Source organism: Vigna umbellata, chromosome 2 (genome assembly GCF_029865625.1).
Source record: "Vigna umbellata cultivar VRB3 chromosome 2, Vumbellata_1.0, whole genome shotgun sequence".
In the NCBI taxonomy this organism is placed as follows: Eukaryota; Viridiplantae; Streptophyta; class Magnoliopsida; order Fabales; family Fabaceae; genus Vigna; species Vigna umbellata.
In genome coordinates, this window is record NC_142166.1 from 15,841,883 (window position 1) to 15,855,304 (window position 13,422).

At 37.1% G+C, this 13,422-nt stretch overlaps 1 protein-coding gene across 1 annotated transcript in view; it reads right to left on the reverse strand.

Annotated features, from left to right (window-relative positions):
* GSL8 (glucan synthase-like 8) overlaps nucleotides 1-13,422 on the reverse strand; it is a 65,914-nt gene that overhangs the window by 25,232 nt on the left and 27,260 nt on the right. The window contains exons 22-24 of the mRNA XM_088106275.1: nucleotides 9,444-9,530; nucleotides 1,550-1,635; nucleotides 1,017-1,044 (exon numbers count right to left, since the gene is read on the reverse strand). Coding sequence (XP_087962401.1) covers nucleotides 1,017-1,044; nucleotides 1,550-1,635; nucleotides 9,444-9,530 — 201 coding nt within the window. The remainder of the gene's footprint in view (nucleotides 1-1,016; nucleotides 1,045-1,549; nucleotides 1,636-9,443; nucleotides 9,531-13,422) is intronic.

Genomic DNA, 13,422 nt, shown 5'->3' on the forward strand with positions numbered 1-13,422 from the left:
ATTCTTCATTTGTATTTTGTTCTTAACCCATATTCCCTTTATTATAAATACAGTCCCTTATGTCAATTTCTACATAAGGGAGATTAACCCCATACAGTTTTTACTATATTCAATACACCTTATCTTGAATTCCAACTAATCTCATAAAGTGAGACTATAAAGAAATTGTATGTTTCATTTGTATTTGCATTTGAACCTGTATCACAAGTGGTTAGATTTCAATCAACTATTCTTGATATTCTTCATTATAGAATTTGGGTTAAGAAAGACATTGGTTCTAGTGTCTAGAAAACCAAGCAAAGAGAAGCAGTTTTCTTAGGTATGAATCATTATCTTACAATCGTGCATTGAGGATGTCCCTTACCATCAAGTTCTCCTTTAGTATTACATCCTACTCTTCAACACAAAGATACAGTTACAGAAGATTCAACATGCTCTTAAACATTCTAGCTTTGAAAAGTTGCAACTCGAAGGAGTCTTGTTGTCAACCTTTTGCATGGAAAAAACTTGGTGACCTATTAAAGGATGATCTCTAACATGATCAAACTTTGGATTCATGGGACAAAGGATCATAACAATGTAAAATATGTCAAGCTTCTTCTTAATCTCATCTAATCATAATGGAGAATCACATATTTTCCCTTCAACCAAGCTGGAAAAGTAGAATCTTAGGACTAAACAAGGACTAGGAAGTTCAACAATTCCAATGGAGAAGGCACAATGCCACTCTAGTCCTCTCTTTAGAGGAGGCATAACATCGCTCCCATGAGAAGGCAACACATGGATGTCAAGCGTCTAGCAACTTAGACGGCAATTATGTGTGACTGCATGCGACACAGATTTAACCTTCAGGACCACTAGGGTTGGTAGTTGCTCAAAGAAGCACCCTAGATCTACAGGTTGTCAGATAAATTATGAAATGGCCAACCCAAATAGCACCAAACAAAGGTTAGATGATGCATACAAACTTCAGATTAATTAAAAATAGACAACGTTATTTAATAAAACCATAATACCTGGGTTGATTGTCCGCTCAAGGGAATCCTGAAAAAATAACATACACAAGCAAGGAATAAGACATCCTATGTCAGAAATAGTTGTAATAATTAATGTCAGAAATAGTTGTATCATCCAAAAGAATAGAAAGAAAACAGTTTAGTTTTGCGTTTTACTCTTGTACAACTAAAACATATTTATTATTTTATTTATATAATTTTCAGGTGTGCTAAGTGCTCTCCCTCAAACAATTTAAAGTAATGCCACTTTCTAGTTTGTACGCTTTCAAATCTCCCCTTGCAGAGACCAACAAAAGGAGGTGGCATTGTCCTTGAATAAAAAATATATAGCCCCAAACAATAGTAAAATACCAAAGAAGCTCTTACTAGAAATACCTAGCACCTGAACAGTGTTCAAATAAGAAAGACAAATCAGATTCCCTAACAACTAAATTATACAACCCACGAGATCCATATCACCAAGCCAACAAGTAGATTAAGAATAGATACAGAACTAAGATAATCGTAACTACTAGCTTACATAGAAAACCCACCTTTTTATTTGTGGTGACACCAAATTTTTTACAAAGGCCCCAGGGAAACTTTCAAAACGCTTATGCACCATTTCAATTGAACGAATCTGCAATAAGTCATTAATAATAAATGTTTTTAGTAAGAACAGAAAATCCATGAATAAAACAATAAATATGTAGACTTCAATATTCATACGAAATTTAATTTCCTAAAAGAATAAAAATAAAGAAGAAAATAGCTCCTTACAAAAGATGTAGACTATAACATATCCTTAAAGGAAAAGCAAAAGATAACACAGGTCATCCAAAATTTTCATCTAGTCAAAGTTTCACCTATTAACTGAGTACACATGTTGTTATCGAAAGGAACACGTGTATAATATGGACCAAACAAAAAAATGGATACACAAACAGACACAAAGTAATGATTAAGATCAAGATAGAAAAACCAATAACCTTTTTAAGGATGATGATATCCCATGAAGACACATTTAAACAATCGAGGAGAAAGTATATCTGAACCATGTGTGAGGTTATGCACAAACAAGTTGTACCAAACTGCATAGAGGGGAATCAGGAAAAAGACCAAAGTAGGGTACTAGTCATGAAACATGGCAACTAATTAATGAGATAACATGTCGAAAGGATAGCATCCCCAAAAAGTGGTGAGGAAGATGATTTATGAAGAAGTGTCTGAGAAGTTTCAAGAGACTTGTTCAACTACATTTTGTTGAGAATTATGAAGACGTGATGTTTGATGAAGACTAACATTGGATGTCATAAATTGTTGGTATTGTTTAGATATCAAAGGATATCGTCACTACAAAAAGTGCATAAAGATATACCAAGTACATGTAGAATAATCATCATTAAAAGTAATATATTACTAAAACCAGAAAGAGAGAGTATGAGCAGCACCCCAGAAAGAGTGAACTACAGAAAAATTGAGACAAAACTTGTTTGTTAAGACTATCAATCCTTTCTGACTAACATGACTTTAATTCAAACAACATACATGTTTCAAACTTAGCCCCATCTTTTGCAATTTTGTCAACCTTAAATGTTGTAATTGTTCATGAATCATCATTAGATAGACTATTGAGTGCAACATAGATGGCGATGGAGAGAGATTAGGCAAATTGGGACAAAAGAATTAGGGACAGATATTTGGCAAATAGACAGCAAATTGAACCAGATATTAGGCAATTAGGGACAAAAGAAAAAAGCCAGCCGTCAGAGACAAGAGGGGTTTGACAGTTCTACAGGCACAAATTTGTATTTGTGAACCATTAGCAACATTGACCAAGGGGAAATTGGTAGTGGTAGTATGGAGCGGGTAAGAGAAATATTATCAGTTGCACCAAAGTCAATGACCCAAGGACAAAGGAGATTGAGATACACAAGCCAAAAGATGGCTAAATAATAGATGTCTACGAAATAATGGGTGATCAAAGGAGGTTTTCCATGCAGCTTCAAATACCTATTAATGATGTGTCCAATGTGTTGAGAATGCTTGCATTCTGAAGGGATTGTAAAATTACATGTGTGAAAGAATCCAAAGTTACTACTTTGTGATAGAAAGGCAAACTTAATGTCACAATGTAGTTGCAAGGGGTTATCCACCTTAACTTTAAGGTCATCCAAAACTATTTTCATCCAGAATTTGACAGGACTCTTAATAAGGATCATGGGAAGTGCACATGGGCTTGTTACTCAGCAAGGAAAAATTATAGAAGGAATAGATAGGCCCAAAATATGGAATGTGTATGTAAGAAGAAAGAAAGTGGGGTTAGGAAAAGAAATAGGGAGAAGTTAGTTAGGATGGGGAATGACGTGTCAAGAACCCAAGGATGGGGGAATTCTATTATAAGAGAGAGTAGGGAGAGTGTGGGGGTACTGGAGTAGGAGGTGGTGAGTTGGTTAGAAGGAGAATAATCCTCTGGAGGAGTCTACGACTATGGGGTTTTCCTTGTGGCTATAGAGCTTTCAGCTCAATCATCTTTTTACTGCATAATACTCTAAATAATACAACTTTGATATTCAGTAATTGTTTGGTTTCTATCATTGGTCCGACGTGTCGGATACCGAGAAGAGCTAGCATTACTGTCCATGCCACCCAAAATGTCCGACCGAGTTGAAGCATTGGAGGAAAGATTGTTAGCAATGGAAGTGTCAGTACATGAGACGTTGGGGGAATTTCACCAATTAATGTTGGAAGAGTTTACTAAGTTGCGTAACGAGCAAGTAGGAGATCGTCGAGAATCTCCATTTTCAGATATGGATTCAGGTGCAGAGTATAGGATGGCAGCTAAGAAGGTGGAATTGCCATCATTTGATGGTATTGACCCTGTAGGATGGATTACGAGGGCAGAGACATTTTGAAGTGCAAGGCTATACAGAAGAGGTGAAGGTCAGATTGGCCAAGTTGAGTGTGGAAGGTGCAACTATTCATTGGTTCAATCTTCTACAAGAAGCAGAGTGGGGTTGTCGTGGACCAAGTTAAAAAGGGAGTTGATCGGTCATTATGGTGGTCGTACTAGCGATAATCCTTTTGAGGAGTTGAAAGACTTGTCGCAGACGGGTAGCGTAGATGAGTACCTGGCGGAGTTTGAGTATATATCGTCTCAAGTATCTCGTTTACCAGAGGAGCAATATCTGGGCTATTTTATTGGAGGATTGCGATCGGAGATTCGGTGAAGGGTTCGCACCTTCAACCCTGTGAATCGTCTCCAAGCCATGCGCCTAGCTCGAGATGTGGAAGCAAAATTGCTAGGACAGGAATTTCAGCGTGGAGGAGGAGTACGGGGTTGGAAAAGCAATCGAGATTGGGGTACGGGTCTAGGAGAGATGTTTGGATTCGGGTCGGGTCAAGGCCCAAATTTAGGGAGATTAGGAGTGGGTTTAGGCCCAACCCAGGGCACACAAACTAAACCCTTATCGGTAGGGAGTTCAAGCCCTCACGAGTCACGTTCGGTGACACAAGAAAGCAGTCGCGTTTCCGGTGATAGTTCTCCGACTGCCGATCGGAATCGCAGCATGAAGCATTTGCCTTATTCTGTATTGATGAACAGGAAAGCTCAGGGGCTTTGTTTTAGATGCGGTCAAAAATACCACCCCTTGCATCGATGTACGGAGCGACAACTGAGAATGGTGGTGTTAGCTGACGACGAAACAGTAAACGAAGCGGGGGAGGTGATCGAGAGGGTGATGCGAGAAGAGGAAGATGACCGTACCTTGGAGTGTGGTTCTATGGAGCTGTTTGCAGAGGTTGAAGTGTCGTGGGATGGTCGGAATCGCCCTTCAACTCTGCGCATAAAAGGTCGTCTCAATGGAGTAACCTTGGGAGTGCTGATTGATAGTGGGGCTAGTCACAATTTCATCTTTCCTCATGTAGTGGCTGCTCTGGAGTTGAAAGTGGACAAAAGAAAAATGATTGGGGTGCGTCTAAGATATCAGCACAGGGTCTCTACTACAGGAAAATGTGAGAAGTTGGACGTTCAACTAGGAGAATTCTCTACTACGGTGGAGCCATATGTGTTGGAGTTGGAAGACATAGACATGATTTTGGGAGTTTCTTGGTTGCGAAGATTTGGGAAGGTTACTTTTGATTGGGAAGAGATGACTCTAAGTTTCCTTTGGCAAGACAAATATCTAGAACTACGAGTTCAGAAACTAAAAAAATATGAAGCAATGTCTCCAACAAGATTACTTCAGCCCTTGCCTATTCCAGATAGAATTTGGGAAGATATTTCTTTAGACTTCATTACAGGTTTACCAAAATCGAAAGGGTTTCAAGCTATACTTGTAGTGGTGGTGGTGGATCGGTTGTCTAAATATGGCCACTTTATTTTGCTGAAACATCCTTACACTACAAGGAAAATTGCTAAATTGCTTGCTAAGGAAATTGAATTATTTCGATTACAGGGAACAACTCTGAAAATGAGTTCTTGTTATCATCCTGAGACCGATGGTCAAACAGAAGTGGTAAGCCAATGTTTAGAAGCTTATTTACAATGTTTTGTGTCGAAACAACCCAAGAATTGGTCATATTGGGTACCTTGGGCAGAAATTGGAGAAATGTTTTATAAGGTGCAGTTGCCAGAATCAGCCAAAGTACATCCAGAGTTGACTCTTGAGGATGAAGATAAAGAAGAGCCGGAGGCAGCGCTAGCAACCAAGGAGATTTCGAAGGGCGGTAACATCATCAAACAATGGTTGGGGGAATGGAAGGGAAGAACAGAGAAGGAGACAACTTGGGAAGGTGCGGTGCTACTGCAGAGTCAATTTCCTTCTTTCAGCCTTACGGACAAGGCTGTTGTTGAAGAAGGGAGTAATGATAGGACTCCTAATAAGGATCGTGGGAAGTGCACATAGGCTTGTTACTCAGCAAGGAAAAATTATAGAAGGAATAGATAGGCCCAAAATATGGAATGTGTATGTAAGAAGAAAGAAAGTGGGGTTAGGAAAAGAAATAGGGAGAAGTTAGTTAGGATGGGGAATGACGTGTCAAGAATCCAAGGATGGGGGAATTCTATTATAAGAGAGAGTAGGGAGAGTGTGGGGGTACTGGAGTAGGAGGTGGTGAGTTGGTTAGGAGGAGAATAATCCTCTGGAGGAGTCTAGGACTTTGGGTTTGGGGTTTTCCTTGTGGCTGTAGACCTTTGAGCTCAATCATCTTTTTACTGCATAATACTCTAAATAATACAACTTTGATATTCAGTAATTGTTTGGTTTCTATCAGAATCCTTCACACATTGGAGAACTTTATCAACTGCTTGCATACATTGGCTCACTATAATAACTACATAAGCAATGCTTGGTCTTATGTGTGATAGATAAATCAATTTTCCTACCAATCTCTGATATTGGGCCTTCTCTACAAGAGCACTTTCCTCACTTCCAATTCTATGATTATGTTCTATAGGAACTGTTGAGGTTCTACATCCCAGCTTTCCTGTTTATTTGAGGAGATCAAGTACATATTTATTTTGGGACATGAAAAATTCCGTTCTTGGAGTAAGCAACCTCTACTCAAAGAAAATATTTGAGTTTTCCCAGGTTTTCCATTTCAAATTGGGCTACCAATTTTTCTTTTAATACCAATTTTTCTATTTCATCATCTCCTGCAATAATCATATCATCCACATAGACAAGCAATAGAGTGAGTTTACTGGCAAAAGAGTGTTTTATGAATAGAGTATGATCTCCTTGCCTTTGTGTATATCCCAAGGAAACCATTGCTTTTGTAAATCTTCCAAACCATGCTATAGGGGATTGTTTAAGACCATACAATGCTTTCTTCAGGAGGCATACCTTGTTTCTTTCATTTTTCACTTCAGAACCTAGGGCAATCCCAAGTACACTTCCTCTTCTAGATTTCCATTAGGAAAGACATTCTTCCATCCAAAATGAGCAGCCAAAGCGAGAACAACTCGAACTGTATTCATCTTTGTCACTAGGGCAAACATCTCCTCATAGTCAATCCCATAGGTTTAGTTATATCCTTTTGCCACCAATCTAGCTTTATATCTTTCTATTGTCCCATTTGCCTTATCTTTCACTGTGAATATCCATCTACACCCTACTACCTTCTAGTCTCTTGACTTATCAACAATTTCCCAAGTTGAATTTCTTTCTAATGCATTCATCTGTTCTTTCATGGCTTGATTCCAATGTTCAAGTTTCATGGCCTCCTGGATTGAGGTAGGAATTTATGTGGCGTCAATGGCAGCAATAAAGCTTTTGTGCTTATAAGAGAGATTACTAGTGCAAACAAACTGAGAAATAGGATATTTGGTACATGATTTTCTTTCCTCAGTAATACTTACCTCCTCACTGATATCTTTAGGGATCACCTCCGGATTAGACAATTTTTCTTGCTCTAGAGTCGAATTGGGTTGTTTTCTTCTTTTATACTTTTTGCCAAAAGATTTGTCTTCTTCCTCACTGTGGACTATGGTGGCTTTATTGCTTAGATCTTGGGCATCTTGCAAGGACAAACATGATAATTTATCTCTTCCTAAGATTTGTACTCAGATTGGGTTATACTCATGATTCAAGCCATGGAGAAATTTAAAAATTCTTCCTCTTTCCACGACTTCAGCAAGTGTGGAAGCATCTATTTTACATAATTTTCAATCCAAATTCCCTTCAGGATTCCGTGATATTCTGATACAAAAAAGAAGTCTTGTTTTGTATTAAATATCCTCCTTTCAAGGTCATAGCATGCAGCAAAATACTTTTTTAATGAAAAAGTACTCTATATTGGAAAATGAGTATCGTCTGGCCCTACCCCTCCTCCATCTGTGATCCAATCTTGAACGTCCCTTGAGAATCCTTCGAATGTACTCATCAAAACGATAGGCACCCACCATATTTGGAAGATCATTAGGACCCAAAGAATTAATTTTTACTTCAGACATCACGTAAAACGCAATCAGGTGTCTCCAGTGACCTTATCCGAGACAACGACAATGTGTGGTTACACCGAGAAAAGTTGTAGAATTTAAAACCTAGATCTATACAAATCTAGGCCAAATGAGATGTCACCGACCCGTGGCTCTTGCCTGAACTAAGCGCATGGCCTACACAAGTTGGCGACGATGGCAACATCTTTCCCATAGCGATTTCCAGTGTTGTGTTCGCCGGAGTTGGGCACACCTTTCTGCCCCATCAACGAACCCAATCGGCTACAGTGACAGTCACGGTGGTCGGACAGTGGCGTCGGTGGCTACTCTTCAAGCGAAAACAGAGCTTCCAACTCAACCCCACAAAAATCAATTTCTAATGTAAGGTTTTCACCCACTTATATACTATAGTTTTGCTTTATCTCTAGTCGATGTGTGACTTCCAACCCCATAATCAATGGAGCAAACTTCAGTTGACAGGATGATCCGAACCCTGTGTGTTGGAGCAAACTTCAGTTGACAGGATGATCCCAACCTTAAGCAAACCTGACATAATTAGGCCTAAACCAACTTTCTAAGAATATGGCTTGAGTGCATAGTATACAAAAAATATAGTTAAAGATCCAAAGCTACATGTTTCAAATTGTTAATCAATAAGTTTGTTGGAAGTCCCATATCGACTAGAGATAAGGTCAATTTATAATATATAAGTGGATGCAAACCTCATCCTATAAACCGATTTTGTGAGGTTGAGTTAGGATTGAAGTCCACTTCTTAACATCGTATCAGAGTCATGTTAGAGTCTATCCTAGCGATATTTGTTGTTTGTTGGGCATATTGTTCCACAACTTAATGTCTAATCTCACACTCGATATGTCTATACCTTAGCGTGAGGAGGATGTGTTGGAAGTCTCACATCTACTGGTCCATTTATAATATATAACCGGTTTTGTGAAGTTGAATTAGGCTTAAAGTCTACTTCTTAACAAATTTCTAAGAAAATTTCACAAACCAAAATCTTATTTTAAGCTTAACCAATTCAACCCCTTTCTTGGTAAGCAACTTTTGTAGCACTCTTCCCTTACATCCCACACTTTTTACCATGTACCCGAGTTAGATATAAAGCCCAAACACCTCTTCTACCTTTACTTATATTTCCCACAAGGCATAGAACTGCACCTAAGTAAAACATAAAAATGAAATGATCCAAAAGTAAATATTTCTTTTCACAAGAAATTGGATACCTCTTGTAAAAGTTTTCAAGCAAAGGAGCATACCAGGATCATTAGAGTCCATTAAGATCAATGTAATTGAAGATTATGAAAGAAAATGTAAGAAAATATGAAAAATTAAAGGAGGGAGATTTTAAGAGACTTTCAACGGAGAATTTACATTTCAATACATCAAATGAGTTAAGTGACCTTTTTCAGGCTTGTTCGAAACACATTGAAAGAATGAAATTAAACAAGCTAAATCCAGAAAATGATGTCAATTTGGAACTCAAATACCTCGCCTAGCCGAGCCCGTGCACCAATCACACCACCAACAATTGCAGACATTACAGTGTAAAAAATCAGAATATCCATGAGATAAATCTGTAGAATGAGAGTGCATTAGCAAGGTCGTAGACATATATGCATGAAAACAGAAAATAAACAATTATATGAAAATCATAGCTATTAGCTCTTAAGATCACGATCGTCAGAGGAAATAATTTAGAAAACATAGCATCAAGTATTAAGGCTACTTGGAAAAATAAACACTAGAGAAACTTTTATCTCCTAAGAAATTCCAATTTCCAACATGTTATTATAAGATATGTTGAATATAGAGAAAAACTATGTGGCAACCAAACATAAATATGGTTAAATAGAAGATATTGTTACAAAAAATATCAACAATATCAAATGTCTATGTTTCCCTAGATAACAATAGAAGCTATGTTTCCCTAATTAACATAAAATGCAATATATTTAACACTCCTTCTCAAGTTGGTGCATATAAATCATATGTATCAAACTTCATACAAATAAAATCAATTTTTGGTCCTCTTAACGGCTTAGTGAAAATATCTTCTAACTGATCATTTAAGTTAACGAACTCAGTTTTAAAGTCTCAAGATACAATCTTCTCTCGAATGAAATGATAGTCAATTTCAATGTATTTGGACCTCTCATCAAACACAAGATTAAAATTAACATGAAGAGCTGCCTAATTGTCACATATAAGTATCATTAAAGAAACATCTCCAAATTGTACTCTCTAAGCAATTGCTTAAGCCAAACAAGTTCATAAGTGGTTGAGGCCATAGCTCTATATTTTGTTTTTGCACTTTGATCTTGCCACAAAACATTGTTTCTTACTCTTCCAAGAAATCAAGTTACACAATACCCAAAGGTAGATCTTCTTTAAAAATGACATCTTTCCCAATCCGCATCGAAATAAAAACAACTTTTGTATGGTTATTGGAACCATATAAAAAAAAATTTCCAAGAGATCTTTTAATGTACTTCAATATATAGATGACTACATTCCAATGATCTTCACATGGGGAATTGAGAAATTGACTCACCACACTGACTACAAAGAATATGTCAGGACGAGTAATTGTAAGTTAATTTATTTCCCAGCCACATTCTATATTTCTCAAGATCTAAAATAGGCTCCCCCTGATTTGGTAGAAGTTTGGTATTAGGATCCATGGGTGTGTAAACAGATTTTGAATTCATCAACCCAGTTTCCTCTAAAATATCTAATGTATACTTCCTTTGAGATATAAGAATATCATCCTTAGATTGTGCTACCACGATACCCAAGAAATATATAAGTTTGCCAAGATCTTTGGTCTGAAATGATGGAAAAGGTGTTGTTTCATGTGGGAGATGTCACGGTGGTCACTACATGTAAGAACAATGTAATCAACCTATAATATCAAATAGACACATCCAACATTTGAGTGATTGTAAAAGAGTTGATCTGGCTTACCTTGAGTCATGCCAAATTATTGAACAACGCTGTTAAAAATTCTAAACCTAGCCCTAAGAGATTGTTTTAGGCCATATAAAGATTATCGAACTTCAAAAGGCTGCTCGATACAAATTTCTTCTTGCAAATATGCATTGAAGAAATCATTTTCGACATCCAATTGACAAAGAGGTTATTGTTGAAGAACAGTCATGGCTAGAAATAAACGAACAAAAATCATCTTTGTAACTAGAGAAAAAGTATCACTATAATCCAATCCATAAATTTGTTTAAAAGAATTTGAAAGATATTCATGGTCATTATCACTTTGCAAAGTTTGAATAAATACATCAAACTGAGTTTTAATTTAATTATAAGAAGTTTTAAAGATATAATATAAACCAAAACGATTTTTCATTAAAAATATAATCAAGAATGATTGGAATAATCATCAATAAAAGTAACATAATATTGAAAACCTAAATTAGACTTAACACAATTAGGACTCCAAATGTCTGACAGAACTAAAGCAAAAGGAGATGAAACATGTTGGGAGACACTACTAGGAAAGGTACTATGACTATGTTTCTCAAATTGAAATGACTTACACACCAAACTAGACAACTTGGACAAGCTGGGAACAAGTTGTTGCAATTTGGCTAGACAAGGATGACCTAGTTCAGCATGAAGGAGAGACGGAGACTCCATAATTGTGCCAATATGTGTAGAAGAGTGGAGATGATATCGACCATGAGACTCACATTCAGAAGTTTTGATAAAAGAAATAACACAATCTAAGAGAACGAGTTAGACGACTAATGGATAATACGTTAAAAGGAGATCAGGGACATAAAAAACATTATAATCGGATAAAAGAGGAAAAAGGATAACAGTTCCAACAAAGATTCGTTACGAGTAATGTAATTTGTGGCTCCTATGTCAAGAACCTAAGGACCAATAAACGAAGACTGAGTACTAACAAACAATGTACCTAAGCGTGCAACAGATTCAGTGGAACTAGAGGGCTTACGATCCTCACACCATTTAAGAAATTCATTGAAGAGCGGAGATTTATCAATGGTATCAAATGGAGGAGGATTCGTAGTAGATGATTTTGAAGGGGAATCAGTCTGAGCATCAACAACAAAGCGAGGAGGACAAATATGTAATGCATAACACCTGTCAATCTTGTCACCTAGTTTGTCACAATGGTCACATTTGTGATGACATTTTCCTGGCTTGCGAGAGCAAATGCAATCACCATGTTGAAGTGCATACTCGGCAAAAACAGGTATATCATTGATAGGTTTACTTGGCACATGGAAAAGGGTGGAACAAGTAAAAGTAAAATTGGGTATAACAAGGGAACCCAAAATTTGATCACGGACATGGAAATATTTATCAGTTAGTCTGTGTAAAGCTAATACCATGAACAACATTTCTAAGGGAGTAGAGGTATCAGGTAATAACTTGCTAAATTCATGAAAAAGAGCATGAATCTTACCCAAATAATTAGCTAGAGTCCTAATTTCGAGGAGCAACAACATTGAAAAGATCGTAACAAACACGATAAAGACGTTGAGTATTGTTAGTGTATAATAATTTGGCTTGTTTCCAAACTTCTGAACAGGTACCGTAGGCACAAAACACTTGTTTTCAAGAAGATTGAATGGTATTCTTGAGAACCATACCTAGCTGAGCAATATCAATCACTTTTTGAGTAAGATGATCAAGATACCTAACTCTCAAGCCAGAGTTTATTGTCTGACACCCAAGTCGCATAATTAGTGTCATCCAACTTATCAATGGGCAAGGGCACATTGAAAAAGTTAGTAAAGACTGGCGGGTCAGACATACTGGTGGCAGAAGAGATATCGGAAGTGGAATGGGCAGCAAAAGACGCCATGGATGAAGAGAGAGAAAAACCCTAAAACACCAAAGGGGTCCGATCGAATCAACGAGGAGAGATCCAGAAAGAGGATGAAGAGGCAATCTCAATAGGTGATCACTGCCAAAGCGGGGTTGTGATGCATTGCCACGCTCGACAGCGAAGGGTTGGTGTATTAGTGTTATATATTACATAGATTTTGCTTTTAATAAATCTTTTACTGGTTGTGCCACTTTATTACTGTTTCATACCTTTTATTTTAAATTAATTGGTTATGCAAGTTTGTAACTGTAGGTAACTATTTTGTAACTGATGGTAATTGCTCTCAACAGTCTTTTCTTCTATATATTTGTTCTGGTATAGAAAGAACATAAAAGTGTGTAATTATTCAAGTGCCAATATACTGGACTTATTTTCGGTACATTACAACTCTCAAAAGATTAAACATTCTTGTATTCAAATTCATGTCTTTCTTGCAATTCTAACACCCTTATATTAGCTATGATGTAAATAAGATTTGTCAGCTTATGGCTAATCCGTTGGATGCACACTGCACTCTTAAAAGGATTTTACGATATCTTAATGCTACTTCCTATGTGTAATATGGATCGGGTTTTTGATATTGATGATCGGTA